Source organism: Coturnix japonica, chromosome 6, assembly GCF_001577835.2.
Source record: "Coturnix japonica isolate 7356 chromosome 6, Coturnix japonica 2.1, whole genome shotgun sequence".
NCBI classification, from domain to species: Eukaryota; Metazoa; Chordata; class Aves; order Galliformes; family Phasianidae; genus Coturnix; species Coturnix japonica.
In genome coordinates, this window is record NC_029521.1 from 25811855 (window position 1) to 25834044 (window position 22190).

Here is a 22190-nt window from a genome sequence, read left to right on the forward strand (position 1 = left end):
AAGTGAATTAGTTTGCTGGCTCCTTCCTCTGCCGGTGTCTGCCAACAGGTGTCCATGAAGAACGCACCATTCCCCATTTCAGAAGCTCCTCTGCGACGATGCAGCAGCGAGCAGAAAACACTTGCAGACTGACTGCTCTGCAGGATCAAGTCATGGCAAAGCCTTCCCATTTTAGGCACTGCTTGGAAAACACTCAAAAATGATCAGCTAATTAATTTCCACGAGGAACCTTCAAGAGTTTCTGCCTGCAGCAAGTCAGACAGTGCAGTGCAGTGCCTAAGAAACACATGTGACAGTAGCTTTTAAAACAGTTAAAACTATGGGAGACCTCAAACTTCCAGAACATCCCATTGTTTCCTTCATTTGTTGTTCAGACCAAATTGCCCATGCTCAAAAGCTGCCCTGGAAAACCTTTGTAGCTCTGCCTCACTGCGGCTGAGCCGCTTCCTGCAGCGCTGGTGGATGATTCAGGGGTACTAAGATTACAGCCAGGAGAAGGAGGACAAATCCTTTAATTGTATAAAATCATGAGATTAAGACTAACCCTCTCTGCGGTTCACCGTTCTCAGAGGTCTCTGCTGTCCAGAAACAAAATGTTTACCAAATTCTGGGGGGAGGAACAGGAAAAACAATCAGATGGGGCAGAAGCAGACACACCTTTCCCTCCTGTGTCTGCACTGCAGGGAGTCACGGAATGCTCTGCGTTCCCAAAGGAGCCACACTGTCACCTGCCGTCTGCTAAGCAATTGTCACAGAATTACTGCCATGCTGGGTTAAACATCTGGGAAATGATTTCCAGAGGAAGTTACCTGAACATTGAGATAAGGCCTGAGTCCCTCTATAGGGCACATCATACCACACCTAAGCTTCCCACATTCCAAGCCATCTGCTTCAAGGCAGCACACCTGTGTTTCAGCAATTCCCTGCTCTGAAATTACCCCTAACCTTGTGGTTTGCACCCTAAGTTTTCCTCCTGAATTAACTGAGTTACCATCACTTAGTTCAAATACCAGGAAATCTCAGGGTGAACCACACTGACTTACATCACAACCTTTTTCCACTATTCCTCTTTTGGTGACCAGCATCAGCTGCCCATCTAATTGTGCTGGGGGTGATGCTTGGGAAGCACTGAGCTGCAGCAACAATCACATCATGCACAGAGCCCTGCCTGAACCAAAGGCTGCAGTCTCACTGGCTCATCAGCATTTAGGTTGCCACCAAGTTGGTGTGGGAACCTGGACTTCATTCAACGAGCCAAATTCTGTCAGTGTTGTTCACATCCTTCTTTCTCCATGAGAACAGCTGTACTTAATGTGAATAACAAAGATGCATAAGGCTGGTATCACTTAAATGCTTCTAAGTATTACCCCGCCTCTTTGAGACCACAAGTCTTAGTGAAGGGACAGTGTGGCAAAGACGAACACCTCATGCATGACTACCTGTAAGGTTTTCTGTATGAAGCTGCACTTTAAAATCTAGCTGGAAACAAACAAAAGAGCTCAGCAGTGCACTGGAAGAGACACCTGGGGATTATGAGACACGCAATCCTCTGCCGTGCCATAAAAGGTTCGCTCGGCTGCTGCAAACAGCTGAGGGAGGTCACACCTTTGTCAGACTTCAAGGAATCACAAATGATGAGGCAGCTGCATCGTTCTATCGCAGGTATGAATAGGGAGAAGTGCCACAATAAGTCTTTTGTATGCCTTTGTCAGGGCGGGTTCCTGGTGAAAGCCGCACGCGGTTCGTTTAGTTAACACAGACTGCTTTAGGAAACAGCGGAGCAGCAGGGAGAAACAGCCCGCGCTTTGCACCCATGTCCTCACAGTACCCTTCAGGGCTTACACACTGAACTGGCTCTTATGTGGCCTCTGGGCCAGCCACTGAAGGCTGCACCACATCTCTGACTTAGCTTCAACCCACAGTGAACTCAGGGATCTGGTTCTTGCACTGAAACCACTTGCAGGATGCACATCAGAGCACAGCAGAAGGGGACAACAGGGAGATTCCCTTCAGAAATACACCGCAAACTAAACTGCCTGTACAGCTGCACCCAGGGAAGCCTAGAACACTGCTTACAGATCTAAGCTGCCAGATGCGTACGACAAATGAACTTCCTTCCAACATCTGTTTGGAATGAGCCCTGTCTCACAACAGCACCACACTCCCTGCAGTCTGCAGGCTGCCTCTACTCACTTTTGCTATATGCAGCACCCAGGAGGCAAAGAAAAGTCCCTGCACTTCAGCAGCACCTCCCTGCCCACCCAGCAGATGGGCTGTGGTGCCCTGGCACCTTCTCTCTCCCACTGGAAAACCATCCCCAGTGCTTTCTGAGGTTTACACCAGTGACTGGGCGCAAAGCAGCCCTGCAGCACTGAGGAATCTGGCCCATCACGTTTGTTTTAATGCTTTAAACAGATAAATTAAAATGAAATGTGTCTTTTAGGATGTCACTGAATAGGCAAGCTGAGAAATAAATTGAGCTTCACGTACGCTTTTATAACACATAACAACTGTGACTGTCAACACAAGATCCTTTTCACTGTCAATTCACCACGCATTCTACAAGACCTTGGGGCCTGCAATTATTTCATTTCCTTTCTTGCAAATGCAATTTCCACTTAGTTTGGTGGAATAAAAGGTAGACAAAAGGTGGTGGGAGTTGCTGTGTTTTGCTGATGAAGGTTATTTGCTCCAAACTGTGGAAATCCACAAACTACAAACAATATTTTCCAGGAACAGCCTCACCTTTCTGACAGGGTGGACCTTCCCGGCAGCCCAACCAAACACAACTGCATTATTCACATCTCCAATTACCTGCTGAACAAATCTTCGTCTTTCTGATTAAATTAAACTGAAGATTATCCTACTTCTAAGAATACTTTGATGAAATAAAAGGGGAAAACACGAGTGGAAAAAGCAGCCTGCTTTGAAAACTGGCTGCTTTAAATTAAATAAAATCACAGGGCACAGAAAGGAAATGGGGCTCTTCACCCATTCAAAAATAAATGACAGAAGTACCAGCAGGAGAGTGAAGGAAATATCAGCTCATAAAAACAGGCACGAGGAGAACTTCCAAGCAAGAGCACAGCCCAGCTTCACAAGGAGGGTGGTGCTGTTACAAAGCCAGTCCTCCAGCAGATCTGTCTGAAACCAGTATTCCTGAAGCAGGTTTAACTCCTTGATACCAAACTGGCACCTTGGATCTTCAATCCGCTGTGATAAAAGACCCCTCTCTCCATCTATGCCAGTACAGGACTAACTGCTTTTTATTTCTTCCTCTGAAGAACCTTAATTTTGACATCTCAAGATAAGTCAGTTTTTATCCAAAGATGTTTAAGGGTAATAGGCTGCATTCATTTCATTCTGACAGCAACCGCCCAGCACAACTGCATACAGACCAGCAAGACTTCTATGATTCTATCTGAAAATATTATTATATTGAAAACACTGAGCCAAAACTATCTTAGAAAATAAAATCAGGAGTTACCCATGGAACTAAACGTGCTCTTTGGGATATGGAAAATCCCTCAACTTTGCTACTCCTCAAAAAATCTTGAGGTCTTTCTTTTTTTGGTGGCAGAGAAGAACATTTTATCTCAATGAACAACAACCACAGATTCTACAAGGAAAGGAGCTTTACTACAAAAAAATTTAACCGTCTACACGTGAGACTGAATTATCTGAGGAGTCACTGCAAAGAGCTGTAGATACTACATTTATCCTGTTAAGCAGCACTGAAGTGAAACCACTTTCAAAATGCATCAGCTAAACAGATGTGATATTGAACGCTATCTAGAAAACCATACTTTACTTACTGTAGCAAAACTTTGGAACCTGTGACATCTTTCAGCTGGTTGGAAACAGGACCTGAATCGGGTGCTTTGGAACTGAAATCTGTCTCTAGATCTTTCTTCTTCGATGCTGTTTGCACACCGCTGGCTTCTGAACCTAACACAGGCAGAGATTTGGATTCTGACGTGGCCAAGATTCCAGTGGGATCTAAAAACCAAAGAAAGTTTAAAGCTTATGATAGCCAAGTTCTAGAGACAAGGCTTAAAAACTCAAGTCACCAGCAGGAATCAAAATGGAATTTTAAAGAGTAATTTTAAAGACATTATGGCTAAAAGAGCAACGCTATGGAAGAGAAAGAAAATCTTCTAGAGTGTCTCAATGCAGGGACAGGTAGAGATGTAGGAAAGTCAGGGCACTTACTGCCACTGTCCTGGTCAGTGGTCACTTTCCGACGCCGCAGAACTCGTTCCAGCTCTGTCTCACCACTGTCTGTTTCGAGGGACTTCAAGCTTCGGGAACTAGTGGATTTGTTCAGTGTTTCCTGCAGCAAGAAACAGACACACAAAGCTCTAAGAGTATACAACAAACTGCACCACACCTCCCACACCTGCTTTGTGACGACAACCTTCTGAGTTTCTGGAAGACAAGCACAGTCCTAGGTGAATTGAAAAACTCTCCCTACATCTTGAGAGCATCTAAACCCTATCTATGGATTAACCTTACCTGCCTACCTTTGAGGGTTGACATCAGTCTTAAGAAACAATGCTGCGGACCCCTAATAAACAAACACTGGTGCTTGCATCGATGCTCTGACTTCTTCCCTTTTAAAATTTAGAAGATCTTCAAACATTGCACATTGCCTCTATTACCAAAGAGCCACCCTTCTCTCACTCAGCTTGCCGTGAATTTAGTGTGCTTGTGTTGTACTCAGGTGTGCACACACCTGGAAAACTCACTGAGCACCAGCTAAAACGTGTCATTATATCATAGGATCTGGTTGATCTGGCATAAATGTGAGCATATTTCCATGCACTTGATGGTTTCTCTGACACACGGGATTAGCTCTCAAGTTAAAACAGCGTTTTACACATGCAGGATAGAATACACATCCTGCTCCCAACATGGTTTCTTTGGCTATTTGAAATTTAACTGAGAAATATATTATTTCTGAGCGCTGTGCTGCAGGTCTGTACTAACATACGTATACAAAAGCAACCTGAGCAACTGAGTTGTGCTCAAACTCTGCGCCTTACAGAACAAAAATGCTTTGTATGCAACAATTATATGGAGGTCTATGTGAAATGCGTAATTAGCGTAGTAACAACAACCGTTTACCCCATCACATCCCACCCCCATGTTTGTTGTCTGACTGTGCATAATGACTGGTCTCAAGAGCAGACAGGAACTGGGTTTTATTTAGTATGTCTTACACTGCAAATATCCTTAAGAACTCAAAAACAACGAGTCAGACACTGTAACTATAGATCTCCTTCTGCTTCCTCTGAAGTACATAATCAAGTCTCCCTCCACGTCAGTGATACAGCATCAAAGAAATGAAACTGCTATTAGAAAATGAAAGGGCCTTCAGCAGGGTTGTTGAGCCTGCACAAGTACAAACAGCACACCACAGCAAACAATGCACATATGTATGGAGTGCCATTTAAAGCAATGTTGCATTTTCTTCCTTTTCTCTTTACCTCCATAGTCAATTAAGCACCCCTCTAATTACAGCTTGGCATTCAGATCTGGTGGCTCTCCACATTACTTCTTCCCTTCTCCTCCTCTTTTAATGTGATGGAAAAGACTCTGTTTAATACATTATGATTTTAAGTCCCAATTAGCTATTTGCATTGCAGTGGTTATTCTCTTTGCTGTACTGTCTTGTACCAACCAATGCAATACTGAAGTTATTATTTAGGTGCTCTTATGGCTGATCAGAAAGTCTCATCTACTGTGTATGTGTTCTGCTCTGACATAGGTAGGATTTTACCATATTCCATCTTAGAAAGGCAAAACACTCTGAGTATCTGGAAAGCCTCCAAAGGTCCTATGGCAGATGCAGAACACAACAACCCCTCTAGTGGCAGGAACGTACACACCTGGAGCACAGTTAACAGGTTAGCTTTGCTTTCTCCAATGTATGTTCTCTCAGCAAGACCAACATCATTCTTTCCATAGCACTGAAGTCAAAAGTGAGGATGACTGAGGGATTAACGAGAATACACTGCTCTGCTGCTTCAAACCAAAACATCAACACAGAACTTTCAGTTACAAGCTTTTATGCACAGAAGGTCGTTGTCAGCTCCATGAAAAGAAAACAATGAAATATAAAGTACAAGTGATCTCACCAGAATCCCTTTTAATTCTTTCATTGCACTTTCAGAGGGCTTTGGTGTTTCTGGCTGTAAATAAACATAACACACATATGTTAATAAAACACATGCTTACTAATCTGGCCCAGAGGAAATAGGCCATGATAAACTCAGAGCAAAGCAAAAGAGGAACACAAGGCAAATGTATTCTTTTGAATCTTCTACAGAAAACTGTTTTTCGTATAAACTATTATGCTCAGTTAGTACTGCTGCTTTGCTACTTATTCCAAACCTTTGTTTTCGGTCTGCTTGACTGGTTGACTGGTCTGAGATGAACTCCCTTCTTAATTCTGTCCATCATCTCTTCAACAGCTTGTCTCTTCAGATCCGTAACTTCTTCACCTGTTCCAACATCAAAGAGGATAACCACATTCTACATACGAACTACAGAGGATTAGCAGAAAGAAAATACCATGTTAAACAGTCTCCAAAACAGCTTGCTTGCCTTATCCAGCCCCAAACTCACATATCATGAAACAAACAGGCTGATCTTCAAGAGATTCTCTATCACGACTGCATAACATACAGGAGAAACTGGAAGCTTTGCGATGAACTTCAACAACACCCGTTAACTTTTCAGAGTTCTGGACACTCTAACAATAGACACTCAATGTCACAGACCAAAAAGGGAAAAAAAGACCATATAAAAGAAACACACGGAGAAATATGGTTGATGCTATTCAAAGCTGCAACGTTGTACCTTACATAATAAGAATTTTAAATAGACTTTTGAACTCTCACTTGTCAGGGTACTATTGATGATTCATAGAAATGCAGTTTCTGTATTGTAAGCCAATTTAACGTCAGGCTTTCATTTCACAAATAGGCTGTTTCAAATATAAAAGCTTAATTGGCGGTATGGGATCGAAACCACTCATCCTAAGTCCTTAACGAGGGTCAAAACAAGCCCTGGGTTGGATATAACAACTTGATCGAGAAAGAACTTTTCCTCTTTTTTATTTTTATTTCAAGAACAATTCAACTATTAGGAGAAGCAGCAGCTCACGTGACTGAAGGAAGGTCAGAAGTGTTCAAGTTTCCTAGTAAATAACGAAGTAGGATTTTGAGAGCTCATCAATTTCATAGTATTCCCTGCAATCGCCGTTTGTAACTATCAACAAAAAGATGCAATCAAAACATCTACGCTGCTTCGAAGTAAGGAAACTTGATAAACGAAGGGAACACAATTTAACAATTACTGAAAGATAAGATGGACTCTTCATCAGCACAAGGTCACGTCTCATCATTTTATCCACACCAGCACCTTGTTTCTCAGACAGGTCACCATTTCCCAAAGATCCCCCAAGCCCAAGTTCACTTCTCAGTTCCTCCCCTAAAAAACAGGGGTGGTAACGCTTCCTTTCTCTTTCTGCTTTTTGGTCCCATCCATTAGTCCAGCCATGCTTGCAATACTGCTACCATCAGTAAGCAGTAATTCTTCTGTAACAGTTACACCCTCCATCATTTCACCCTGGCTCCCTTCTCTAGCCCCCTTCTTTGCATAAGTGGCACCAAATAAGCCAAGCAATTCGCTACAAACGAACTTCTACTGTTTTATGAGAGAGAAATAATGAGGAAAATCTTGCTTTTCTTTTAACTGGCAACTCTTGTCTGACTAGCTCTGCCACTTCAAGCATGCATGGTCATCTATAAATCTGTACTTAACTCCCATTATCAACCTATCAAGATTCCAGCTTCCATTAAACAACAATAAAATGCAGTTTCAGCTGATATTCTGCATTCAGAGCCACCTTAGCACGTGACTGTTCTGTTTTAGTTTTTCAGTATTTCAGTATTATTAAAGGATTAGCAGTACGGTCAGCTCTGAGAGATCATTTCACGAGACATAGATCAAGGAATAAAAACTGCAGCATTTCAACCAGCTCCTGCAAGTCTGAGATAAACAGGAACATCCATCTCCTCACAGGAAAAAAATAATAATAAGATACATTTCTCTGTCACATCAGTGAGTGAAATTAGTGCATTGATGTCTCTAATAAGCATGACACCCAGAAGCAGGAAGACAGGATCTTCCTTTTGGTTACAGCAAATCTTCCCTAAGGTTTGTGATTGTTCACACTAAAATCCATTTGGAAAAAATACATTGGATGTTGATCAGAAGCTCAGCTGCAGGGGAACTGATAACTAAAGAGGGCTATGCAAATCTGCTTGGGATCTTGATGGAGTTTACATGAGCAAAGCTACAATGCCAAAGATACCATCTGCCATCTCAGAGCTTGTATAACTGGGCTGCAATCACACTTCTGGACTGCAAGGTAGATGAATATGCTGGGACACGGACAGCGATCGTTAATGCTGACAACTGCAAGTGTTTGCATAACAATTGGTACACGCAGTTCATTTTCACTAGCTTTATCTAGTGAACGATATACACGACTTGTGGCAGGGTGAGACATACCTGACTCCTGCTGAGGGGGTTTCTCCTTCTTGCTCACGTTGGTGTTGGCGTGAGACCGCTTGCGAATCATTGACATGAGAGACCTTTGAGGAAAAGAAAACTGCAGACTATCACTCCGTTCTCTACTACTCCCTGCTAGAATGAACTGTGAACACATCACACAAACAGATTGCTTATACCTGATTACACAGCTACTTACAACAGACTCATTTAGCAGATCCTGAATGCAGATGTATGTTCTGAATTACCCCCCACAACGCCTCCCCCATCAAAATGCACCAGAGAAATTTATTTCTTTTTAACAGACATTAGGCACAAATCAAAACACTTCAGATTTGAATATTAAAAGACAGCGTCTCATTGTGACAAATGACAAATTGAAGCTGTTCCAGCACTGAAAAAAAAGCCAAGAAGGAAGAGCTGTAGATATCAAAGTGAAGTATTATTCTCCAGAGGACACTTAAATACGGTGATCAGTATCTTCTCACCAATTCCATGTTTGTAATCTTCTTACAGTGTTAAATAATTATCCCTTCACCACAGTCAAACTGTAAAAACCCAGGCAAGGAAATGATTCATTTTAAAGCCCAAGTAGATGCTCCTACACGCATCCAGTGTGTCAGTGGGGCTTTATCACTCCCTGTTTCTCTTTAAGAAGCTGGTAGACGTCCCTGAGATAAAGCATCAAAGCTCCATCCAGCACCCAGATTCTGAAATAGTTTATGTTCACATACATTTTATGGTACTGGAAAGAAATGCTCTGATTTAGCTACCACAGGGCTGAAAATGGATAGTGCTACCTACCCTAATTAGGAAAGGACTCAAAAAGAAAAATCACTCAAAAGTTGATTTGTGCCATACATTAATGAGAAAGAAGCTGGCAAAACCAAATTTGTTAATGAAGATAAAAGCAGCAAAAGATCTAACACAATTGTTCAGGATACGTTTAGATTCTTAAAAACAGAGCAAGATGGACAAAGGTCTGAATTTCCCCCACTCACCACTTGTCTTAACACATTTAATCCAGTACTTAGCAAGAAATCTGGATGTACTTCCCATACAGAAGTTAGAAAGGGTTATCTGAATCCATTTAAAAATAAATACATAAATAAAATGGAGGGAAAGATCACCCAAAACAAGGACTCATGCACAGCAAGGACAGCTCTTCGACTTCCAAGATTTTTTGGAAGTGGTATTTCTAAACCAAATGGGGACTGTTATGGAAGAAAACATATTGGATGCCAATATCTGTTTCCTCACAGTTCAACAGTGCACTGCAGCATGTGTTTTATTTCAAGCAAATATAGAGTCTACAGGAACGTTAGCTGAGTTCCTAAAATTAAGCCAAATGCTTTAGGGACTCCACTTACTTGTGGTTAGTGCCCAACACATGGTATTGGCTCACTTCTTTTATGATTCTTTGAAAACTTCAATCTTAATTTTATCTGACAGGAAGGGACAACAGTTATCATCCAAGACATCCTCTGGTACAAAGGGGTACTCTTGGAAGCAGACTCAGACAAGCACCTCACAAGTCTGTAATTACAGCTATCAGGTGAATAAAAAAAACATTGCCTAAATTTAGAGGAGACGGGTGTCTCTCCTCATCCAAAGTCACAGTCCAGACAATAGATTAGGTTTGGGAAGACAAACACTGTTCACAACTGGTCAGGGTGCAAGACTGTTAGTGAACAGAGTGTCCAGCTTGCAAAGTGGAAGGAATAAAACCCAGATCAGACAGAAAACCTTCCTTTTTTAAAGACACTTTTCCTGGTGAGATATTCTGTATTCCGACTTATCCTTCAGTGAAGAGCACTGACTCTTTAAGCACTCACCGTATGGGGTTAGGAGGAGGTGGAGGAGGGAGAGGGGGCGGTGGTGGCGGCGGAGGAGGAGGTGCAGGATTTTCAGATTGATGTATTCGTTTTTGAAGTTCATCAACTGTGCAAGAGAAAAAACCTTGAGTGAGGACTCTGCTTCTCGCATCTGCTCTAAAAACTTCGACAGCTTAAGCAAAAGAAGCTACTAATTAACCCCAAAACCACTCAGTTGCTAGGAAGTCCTATTTCAGGCAATGTTTTCTACTCTCAGCAGCCTCCTAATAGCACAGAAATCACACTATACCATTTACTGCAACCTGGGCTACCTTTGAAACTAAAATGACACTCCTCAAACAGAATTCTTTCTGTAAAATCTCAGGACAGATAAAAGTTTATCACATTCACACTACTGCAATCTACATGAGGTCTGAGGCACATCAGCCTCCTGTACTTCCATGGAAGCTGAATGAGTCCTCAGTGTACATCAGAAAACACAGAATGGCATCGTATGCAGCCTTAAATAACAAACTAAATAAGAGATGAGAGAAATTAACAAAGATGAAGCTAGAAACTGATATCATGTCTTCCTGATGGACTTTGTCGTCTTTTTTTCCTCACCAAACAGCTCAAGCTGAGGGGGAATGGGATTATCCCACTTTCTGCATATAACTCTTCAGTTCTCATTATGATTAATTCAAACTGAAATTCCAGTCTTTAAATGGTAAAGTAAGAAGCATAAATAACGGAGTGACTTTAAACCCCAGGTACAAACTTAATGTTGACAAATTCCTTCTGAAAGACAAACCAATCTGGAAGGACAAATTCTGCTGTGATGTTTAGATCTGTCCAAAGACAGTTGAGAAAAGGCTGTTTCAGTGTATTTTTAAGGCTGGGTAATGTAAAGCTCCAACAAAAAACACTGCTAACAAGTGTTAATACTGCTCTTAGGAATATGTTTCATTTATCTTACGATAAGGATTTGGGACTTTGACTGGGGTTCAAACTTAAAACCAGTACCTGCTTAGGCCTTCAGCTGAATAAAGGACTGAAAACAAAGACCATCAAATCAACAAACCATAGGCCCACAGTCCTCATAGCAAGGCTACACACAGCAGGAGCTGTGTTATACCTCTAGAAGTAAACTCATTACACAGTTTTACCTGTATGCTTTAGGTCTCTTGCTTTTTCTTCAGAGTTCTGACATTTAAGCTCTAGTTCCTTTTTATCTTCTTCTAAGAGTTCCAGCTGCTGTTTAAGGCGACTAATCTCCTTATGCAGTGCCTGGTTTTCTAGCTTCTCTTCTAATTCTTTGACCTGTAGTTGGCAAACCACGGCATTAATTCATCCTCCAATTCAAGAAGCTTTCAAAGATTTCTGCATGAAATGAGAAGCAGTTTTACCTTTTGTTGATGCTGAAGCCTCTCTTCTTCTAACGCGTGGGTTAGCTTAGCATTGTCATCCAGCGCCTTCAGAAGCTGCTGATCGGGGGCAGAATTCTGCAGAAGCAGCTGGCTTTGCCTTTTCATCTTGTTTTGTTCAATAAACATCTGAGAAAAAAACAGCCAGCCCCAACAAAAACAACAGTTAAGCAAAGCCTGACGCTATCTTGGAAAGAAAAAGAAATAATTGGAAAGAAAGCAACAAAGTCAATATTGAGTTAATACAGCAGGAATAAAGGAAAAGGTGGTGAGAAAGAAGGGAAAAGAAAGTCTGAGAGTAAAATTTACAAGAACTGAGCTTAAACTGAAAGATACCAGAACAACGCTCTGCCACACCTCTATTACCTGCACGATGGCAGAAAAAGGGATTTAACTGAGTATCTGAGATTTATTTCCTGGAAAAATGAACGACCCGGTTCTGGGGGCTCTGGGAAGATTAAAGGGATTCAAGGTGGAGGAAGAAAAGTCAATGAATTCACAAGCGATCTCCTCAACCATGTCAGCCAACCTTGGCATGCAGCCCACTTAATGCACCATCACCTGGGTATGTACATGATGGAGTGTCTTTGGGAAATGCATTTCAGCTCATGTTTGATTAATCAGTGTATGTAATTGCCCTCAGATCCATTTCAGACTTTGACTGCTGAAGTTCATGTTTTCTCTTTTTCAGTTATATTTTAGATCCAGGGAATGGATACATGAGGAAAAAAATCCATCCATTTAGAGGCATGACACTGATACAAATATCACATATTTTCCTAGGCTTCACCCACATCAGCATGTGAGATTCCCGTAAGAGAGAAAACCAGCTTCTTGCAGTCTATTGAGGAGCTTGGAGAAGAAGAATTATTTCCTGTCCCTACTAATTCCTTGGTGAATTTCTTCTTCATCCTGATGTCTCTTCCAGGTAGCAAGAAGGTGCCCAGCAAACAGCAATCTGCACTTCTGCACAGCTCAGCTGTTTCAGTTCTTACAGCAGAAACAGGGACTGGGTCATGCTGAGACTGGAGATGAGTGTGCACAGCTCAGCAAAGCACCACTTACAGCAGGAGAGCGGAGAACAGCCACAGGCTCCTTCAGACTGTGAAAACACCGCTCCACAGCACAGCAAAAGCAAGTAGATACTTTAAAAAATGCAGTATTTCATGTATAAAAGTTCCATGAGATTTTGCCAGGCTCCTATACTACTTCTCACCAGCCAAAACTGCACATACTACACAGTGACGGATGGTTTCTTCCTGCTCGGTGCTGTTGCACACTGCCAGGTGATTTGTATTTTTTTCAGTACAATCGGATTGTAAGGAACCATCAGCTGATGCAGATTTGTGAGCAAACACTCTGCTCTGCGATTTGCACAGACGCTTTAACTGTGTCTTTCTAGAAAGCACCTCTCCTCTGGTATGCAGAATGAGAAACCTCCTGGCCACTCTGAACTCGTAACATATCCTGCTTGACTCTGCGTGCCAGGAAGAGCCAAATGATGCGGCCTTAATACTAATAAAACCAATAGAGAACACTTCATTGGGCAATGCTGCGCCACGAGGCAGGCAATAAAGAACTGGAAGCATTCGATGAAGGGGAAACAATGAATGCAGGCTCTAGTACTAAGCTTTGTTTTAAAACAAACCCTAACAAATTTACTATAACACACAGAGAGCAGAGAAAGAGCTTGCCTTCTTCCTGTCTGACCTACTCAATGAAACGGGGTGAACTGCCCATGCTTACTGCAGCTAAGAGCGTAACCCTCCCCCTGCTTTCTGCATGGCTCACTGCGAGCAGGCCTGGGGCACGGCCATCATCAGGGGCTGTGTGCAGACAGCAGGAGGTCACAGCCAGCCCCTGCTCACTGCCCTCAGTTCATGGCCTCTCCGGTGAGCTGCACGGATGTCATCAGAAGTGAGCCTGCCACACAGAGCCAACATGCACAGAAAGCAAGCACACCATAAACTGAGCACTGCTGGGAGCCAAAACGCCCATGGTGTATCGGTTTCCCATCCCAAAACCAACACAGTCACATCTGTGGCAAGAACAATTGAAAGGCAAAAGAAGCTGGGAATCAGTGCTACCCACTTTGACCTGTGAAGGTTTACCTTTGTACTGCAACTCCTGTATTTGTTTAACCTTTTGTCTTCCTAAGAGAGACTGCATCTTGAAAATAGTCACACATGTCTAAATCACAGAATCATTTAGGTTGGAAAAGACCTTCAAGATCACCAAGTCCAACCATCAACCTGACTTACCAAGTCCCACCGCCAAGCCACATCCCTTAGTGCCACACTCATGTCTCTTAAACCCTCTCCTGGGGAGACTCCACCGATTCAGAACCACCCTAAATTTTTCCTACTATTCAGTCTCAACCTCCCCCGGCACTATTGGAGACCATCACCTCACATCCCTTCACTTGCCACCTGAGAAAAGAGAAGTCCTTCATTTCCAATTAGCCTTATTAGTTACTTCCATGACACACCAAGTATCTTTCTTCTTACAATAAGCACGAAAGACTCCGCTAGGAAAGTAAAAAAGTCCTTCTTGCTTTTGACGTGACAACCAATTTCTCACTGCAAGTCCCATCTATTCCAGAACTGATTCCCACTTCACATACCAGCACATTCTAAATGAAAGGCCAAAACGAGACACGATGGTCATAACAGATAACACAGAAAAGAGCTGGCGATGAACCAGCTGCAAGTTTATGAGGGGTTGCTCCGTGTGTTTGACACGGGACAAAAGAGACCCGTAAAATCAATTCTAATGTTAAATTAAAACAATTACCGCTTTAGCGAGGTTGGAACCTGTCTGCCTGCACAACCCTGAATATTAACTAAAGAAACTGCTGAAAGGGCAAAATAGCTACTAACAGGATTATTTGGACCAGGTGGAATTTAACCAATTGATGGATTAGTTCCGACTCTGCCACCTGCTCGACAATTATCTGCTGAGTATCCCTAATCAATGCTAGAAACGTCAGTCAGTGCTGGGGGAATCCACAGAAACTGCAACCAAAGGCAGAGCACAAAGGATGCCCACCTATCATCTTCCTTTTACAACCCTGCAAGTGCTGTACAAAGCAGCAGTGCATCTTTCCCCTCAGTTTATAAACTGAAATCTGCGACTTGGCCACACTGCATCAAAAGTCTGCACAAAAACTGGGGAGGGAGGGAAGGGAAACCCTGAAAATAATAAAGGCTTTTCCCTTGACCTCAATGAGGCCACGCCTCATTCTCAGCACCCTGCACTAACCATTACCCTACAAAGCATTCGCTGCAGCTGGTTTTTGTTTACACCAGAGCTACAAAAAAGAATTCTTCCTAATTAAAGAAAAGAGTTAGAAAGCAACCCTGTCAGTGTCGAGTCCCTGGGAACTGCGAGCCTCATTCAAGCGATGCTGAGGGTACAACTGGATGCTTTCCAACTAACTCTTCTCCCAGGAGCAAAATGAGGCCAAAGGAAATGCTTTAATATCCATGTGCTGTGATGTTTCTTATACAGCTACTACTCATTTGAGTACTCGCTACATGAAATAACTTTATTGTCTTAGCTGCAGTTTGAAGGGCAGAATAACATCCGAATACTGCAGCACTGCTATATTAAGGCAATCATTGGCAGCATAAAGTGAAAGAAAAGTCAAGTGCAAAAGTCAAGGAATAAAACTACGTACATATCCAAGCAGGGACAAAATATGGAAGCTCAAACAGAAAAGAGAACAAGATCAGTCAACTGACCAGCTGGACCTGATGTCGAACCCCTGTCAGGACAGCTCCATCTCCTCCACATCCTACTGAGGAATCAATAAATCAACCTCCTGGTGTGGTAAAGCACTCGTTTACATAAGCCATAATCTACAGGAGCCAATGTCTTTTGCAATACTGATAACCTGAGGCTTTATATTCCCATGTTCGTATGTGCATTAAGTCCCCAAGAGAGGCAGAATCAAGGTACCTGCATCTCCCCAAGGGAACAAACAGGCTGTAAGAAAGACTTCATGTGATGTGGGGCAAAGAGTGATCTTGCCTGATTATGGCTTGACAGAGCAATAAGTGGCTCCGAATTCAGGAGGCACTCTGGATTTGAAATGCAAGTCCAAGAGTGTATTTTAGTTCAGTGGCTAATAAGGAAAAATATGCATACACACACACACACACACACACACTTCAACTTCGTAACTGCTGAATGGAGCCTTATTACCAAGGACATCTGGACTCGTGAGCTTCACTTCATATGAATATTACAGCAGGAGACAATGGCTAGTGTTGAGGAGGGGCTTTTGAAGAAGAGTCGATAAACAGACACACCTCATTAAAGCACATTAAGAAACTCAGCCATAGTTTGGACATTGACCTAGAAATGCTCTCCCTACACTCAGGCTCAATGCTACGTATCGAGCAGTGACATTAGCCCAGTGTGAGTTACAAAGCCTGTGTGTTCTAGTGGGTTCATAGGTTTCTGAAGCACTACTCAGGGAAAAAAGCTACAACAAATAAATGGTTCTGAAGGTAACTTAGTTTGGCACGTGCTTAGCTTTAAGTGCTCACAGCATTACTCAGATCTGAAAACTCTGTATCAGGGGCTTATATTCCTGCCTTGGATCGGATCTGCTCCTATGGAGAATTACCATCCTGAGATGTCAAACAGAAAGACAAGACTACTAAAACAGCTAATAGCCTGGGCATGGATGGTACACAACGAGGCTCTCTTTAACAAAGAACAGTATGAGTTATGGAAAACCATTGTGTTTCCAGTAATTTCACAGATTGGGGTTTTCAAATGAGCAAACAAATAACCCCAGACTGTCAAACTACCACAGAACCAACCGGACTGTCAATTGCAACCACACCTTTAAGCATCGCACAGCAACAGGCAGCCAATAGTCACTCCCCTCTTCCCAAATGATCCATAGTATGTTATGAACGAGAAGGGAAACTCTTCATTTTTTTCCCCAACAGAGTAAGTGCCTGAACAGCAAAATACAACAACAAACAGGAGGGGAAAAAAAAAGAGAGAGACCAAAGAGTTTCCTATATACACCTGTTAATCTGTCACCATCTCACAAGCTTGTTCCTGGGAAAAAGCTTGATGAAACATATTAGTGCTGGATCATGCTTCAAAAATTCTAACATCCAAGCTTGGGAGAATTCAAGCACTAACCACTCTCTTTAATTATTATTTCCAGTTCAATCAGCTGGACTGCAAATTAATTATCTTCAGACACCAGTTTCTGTCAAACCATCCTTGGCAATGCACAGAGCGCGGTACTTGTAAGCAGAGAGAGCCGCTCTACAAGTGCTGGCTTTGTAGTACCCACTCATAGACGTAGCACGGTAACACAAAAGTCCTCACGAATTAACCCCAAAGTCACAAACGCATCCAATGAAGAGTTCTTCCAGAGCTCGCACACAAATCACTGAGATAACCAAACTCATAGCACACAATCAATCCCATGAGTAGTGCAGACATCTGTGAAGAAAGACAGTAGTTTTTCCTGAGTGATGTAAAATGACAGCCACCTTTTACCATTCAATACTGGAAGATTCAGTCTCTGATAAAGTAACACGTCAGCTATGCACTGATAAAGGTAAAGATGGTTTGAGGGAAACAAATTAATAAGCAGTGAAAAATAGGAGCGAAGTCAGGGAAAAGATAAGCAAGGCACATTACAGACCCACTTTGTTCTTAATCCATCTGGATGACGGTTCTGAGTGCAGCTTCTCCAATCACAAAATACTTTACAGATAAACATAAACATCTGGGAAACCAAAGAGAGTGAAAGGAATCCAACAGATCTCATCAACAGTTTGACACTCCATTTGTATTTACCTGAGATGCAGAGATAAGAACAGCTCATGACTAACTCCGGGAGCACGCTGCCTCTTCTCAGGGAGGTTTCCAAAGCAATTTCAGGTGCAGCTGCAACCTCCGTGCCCACATACAGGACTGTAATAAACTGTTCACTTTACAAAATATTGTTGCAGGGTTGGTTGTGTGCTTAATCAACCATTTATGCCAGATTTTTTCCCTGAAAGTCCTGGGATATTTACATTGTTAAGACTTTCAATTTACATCTTGCACTGTGTTCCACCCCTTTTGGCTTGCTTTGGCTGGATGCATTGTACTTTGCTCATCTTTGTGGAAGAGTGCTTTTCAGGGCTAGCCTCTATATTATTGCAATGGCCTTCAAGATACTCTCTACCTTCCTTTGTTTGCTTATAAACTGCTCTACAAAGAGCTGAGAGATCTTAAAGTGTCTCTTAAAACATGACACTAGAATTCTGGTTAAGCTTGCCAAGATTCCCGTGTTAACAACCCTGTTTTATTCAGGTAGCTACAGATTTTTCCATGCCCCCACCCCTTACACACTCTATTTATTTAGTTCTTTTATGCAGATTCCTGTACCTTTCATAATGGATTGTGACTCACTTCAAACCCTTTTCTTTTTCCTTCCCGCTCTCCACACCGTGGCTGACAATATTTACTCAGTTTCTTTAGAACCTCTAAAGAGCATGAATTCTAATGTTTGAAGTTGGATCATTTTTGATTAATTAAATATATATTATGGTGGTGCCAGTAGAATGACTATAATTAAAGCTGCACTGGGTTTTATTTTATATTTTTAATCAAAAGCTGATTTTCAAGTGTTCTCTCACTCCCCAATGCACTTGCTTCCTCTGTCTTTTGTCTCACCCCAACTGCATTTGCTCCTGCACACACACACCCCTCCCCTTTCTCTCACACCAGCAGTCCCAATTGCTCACATCCTGTGGCAAATCCCCATCTCCTGTCAGAAGCACAGGATGGAAAGGGCAGCACTTGGAGCACAGCTGTGGCAGCTGCTCGTGGCATCCTCTGCTACAGAGCTCTGCATAGGCTGCGTCCATAGACAGGCTATTGGAGACATCACAAACTAAAACAGCACACTAAAATATACTAAAGTCACTGCAGTGCTGCAGCATAGACAAGCACACAAATCTGAGCCTGTTTCCCTTCTCAAAGTGCTCCAGGGGTGAAAGGGTTCAGGCAACACACCACACTGTTGGACAGCCACCTCAAAGCACCTGGGGGAGCTCTGCATGGCCCTGCCCACTGCATGGGGTTGAATGAAGTGACCTTTAAAGGTCCCTTCCAACTCAAAGGATTCTATAATGTTTAATTTGTGAATATTTCCATCTTTACATAATGACATGAAACAAAAACAAAAAAGGAAGAAGCAGTTGTTAGCAAATAACCAGAATTTCTTAGGCATCACTGTATTGAACAGCTGGAACATCAGTTCATCATTTAAAACTCAGAAAATCCATTTTGGAAGATATATCAAGGTACACCTGAATGCCACATTATGCATCCGAACAAAAGCAACATTCTGGGCCTGCAGTACCAGGTAATATTCTTGTATGACCCAAAAGCCAGTTTAACTGCACAGTCGCAAATTACTCACATCTGAGGGATGCAAGACCTTTACACACAGTCTTCTATTGTCAGTTAATGAACAGAAACACGTAATTGTTCCATACAAAAGATAAAGCAAAGCAACAGTATGAAATGTGAGACAGATTCTGTAATAACACCTGCTAAGTGAACATGCTTCACTCTTTGGAATTTGTTTCCAGAAAATAACAGTTCCACAGATACCACAGCTAACCAAACCTGCTTGTAAAACATAGTGTTATAGATAGATAGGCAACATTTGACTTTACAACTTTGGGCTGCTAAAAAACCTGAAATAATTTCAAGGGAATTTGCAGATTTTTTTATTTCTAAGGGAGAAACAAACCAACAGAAAACCCACCACAGCAGAATTTCAATGTGCAAATGGCACTGAAGCCGTGGCAAAGGGAGATGGGAAGTTCCGTCCCACAGAGGAACACGGGCTCCATCTCACAGAGCTCTGTATAACTGGGCTTTGGAGGATGCTCTATGTGCAGTCTCTCTGACTTAAATTATTTCTCTTGAGCAGTTTTTCTCCAATATCTCTTGATTTGAACAGCATCCCACTAAGTCCAGCTTCATATAACAAATCTAGAAAGTAGATGGATATTTTAATAACTAGGAAATTATTAGCTACTGTGATGTTCTCCAGCCTTTACATACACAGTCAGAGAGAGCTCACAAGCAGTACCTGGTTGACTTCCTCACCACAACCTTCTAGGTTTTCTAGTTTGTATACAGTTTTATCTCAATTCCACAAAACATTTTGCTTAAAATGTTCCTATATGACTCTGTTCATACCCGAAGAAATCAAATAGCCAGCACAAAACACAATACTAACTGAGCACAATAAGCATACTCAGTGTTTTCCATACAGTTCCCAAATTACTAATATGCTCTCATTTACCAGCCCTGACCAGACACAGTAAGATCCAGAGTAGTAAAAACAAATTACTCCTACTAAGAGAGTGAGAAAAGGAACCAGTAGCAGCAAAGAACAAAAAGCAAAAGATCTCCCTATGCAAAGCTGATCTCCTGAAGGCTAAAGATTTCCCTCTAGCAGCCATAGCTACGAAATCTGAAATCAGATGTTTTCCTTACTTACGGTATTTCAATAACGACAACACATAGCTCTGATGTAAAATGGCTTTCTTTAAAAGCAGAGCTCCTGGTAAAACAATTATTTAGGAAGCCCAGCTATTACTAAGGAAAATATAGCACACAAGGCACAGGTTAGAAAAGCTGAAATATAACCCATGTGCAGAACTCTCAAAATCCAGACTGCAAACAGAAAATGCACCTGAGGGAAAAAAATATATATATAGCTTTGGTCTATCAACAGAATGACAGTTTATCAGTGTTTTCTGGGGCAAGCGACACTGCCAGCTGGAAGCCACCTGAGCAATCACTGGCCATTCCATACTGCTACACAGCACCTCATTTTCCTCTTCAAGAGTTTATATTTTTATAGCACACAGAAGCAATTTTTCAACTGGAAGGTTCTTTGCAGTTGGTAATTTGAAAGGCACGTGTTAAATAACAGCTGAACTCACATCAGGCTCAATTAATGCTCTATTTTATCACTTGGTTGTTTTAGGGTTGTTTTTTCTTGTGAGCTTTATTTTCAAGAAACACACAATGCTTTGAGTTGTATCTCTAGAAAGGCAACTAATTCTTCCCAGACCCAATCACTACGTGCAACACACTGAAATGCTGTAGCTGATAAAGCCCATTGTAACTTGAAAGCCTCACCTGAAAAAGGCAAGATTGTGTGGATAATTATGCAATGCTTTATAAGTTCTGTAAACAGTAAATCCGTTTCACATATAAAATATATGTTCGTTATGTAGCACATGGAAATTTAAAGACAGCTTTTGCATGAGCCAGGAATTGAAATCAAGTAGGCTGGTCGGGCTTTGGCCAACCAAAAGAGATCCCCTTTTCTTGATTACTCACCTCTTGAGCAAACGACTCTGCTTTCTTTCGTAGGTTCTTTTCCAGTTCAAAGTTTACATGAAGCTCTTCATACTCCTCTACTGCTAGCACTGACACTGTTTATAAGAACAAAAGAAAAACAGAAGTAAAAGCAGAATGGATGTCAAACCACAGCTTAGTGGTGGTCGGCCCTTAAATGATGTCTTCAAGAGTTGGAGTCAAGCTCCACCCCTTCCGGGAGCACAGCTGAATTACCCTCACCTGTGCCCCCATGGCTGACCCGACACTTGCCTCAGCTGATTAATCAGAGGTTCAGGCTGTGATAACCAGTTTCCCATACAACAGCATAAGAAGAAAGTACTGCTTGATTCAGGCATTTAGGCTCTTATTCTCCAGTACTGCAAATTCCTGAATGAAGTTGTAAGTTAATTTTTCTTTCCTGTATATAGACCATGTTGCAATATTTATCCTCTTTGCTCACTATATATACACACAATTATTGATCTTCTGAACAGAGTAACACCCTTCCTGCCCTGCAGTGCTGAGCAAATTTACTGCTGTGTTAACTTGTGAACTCTAAATCAAAAGGCTTTACCACAAAATCAGGTGTTTGAGGCAACGTCTCATATCTACATAATCTCTACCCTCCGGTTTTAGTTAGCATCAGGTTGAGAATGCCACAACATTGGTGCTTCTCATCTCCATTTCACAGTCAACATACCTTACACCTTCCTTATTCTCACTGTCAGGCAGAGGTGTGCAGAGCTTGAAACTGTTGATCTACAACACGGCATTCTTCTATCACCCCAGTACAAGAAAGGATCCCTCCATTTATTTCAGTCTTTTGCAAGAAAACCACCTCTTTTCATTTGCTCAGAAGAGGGTAGCCTTCTCCTCAGCATTACCAACACCAGCTAGAGGTGGTCATGCAAATTCTCAGCTTCCTTGATCCTCTCAGATCACTTTTAGCTTCAATTATCAGTGAAAACACCCA

At 42.1% G+C, this 22190-nt stretch overlaps 1 protein-coding gene across 3 annotated transcripts in view; it reads right to left on the reverse strand.

Annotated features, from left to right (window-relative positions):
- Positions 1 to 22190, reverse strand: part of SHTN1 (shootin 1) — a 65027-nt gene that overhangs the window by 17342 nt on the left and 25495 nt on the right. For all 3 annotated transcript variants that reach the window (XM_032445526.1, XM_015867427.2, XM_015867428.2), the window contains 9 exons: positions 21218 to 21312; positions 11804 to 11950; positions 11564 to 11717; positions 10419 to 10524; positions 8584 to 8666; positions 6397 to 6506; positions 6141 to 6194; positions 4213 to 4333; positions 3816 to 3999 (listed from right to left, as the gene is read on the reverse strand). In XM_032445526.1, the coding sequence (XP_032301417.1) occupies positions 3816 to 3999; positions 4213 to 4333; positions 6141 to 6194; positions 6397 to 6506; positions 8584 to 8666; positions 10419 to 10524; positions 11564 to 11717; positions 11804 to 11950; positions 21218 to 21312 (1054 nt within the window). The remainder of the gene's footprint in view (positions 1 to 3815; positions 4000 to 4212; positions 4334 to 6140; positions 6195 to 6396; positions 6507 to 8583; positions 8667 to 10418; positions 10525 to 11563; positions 11718 to 11803; positions 11951 to 21217; positions 21313 to 22190) is intronic.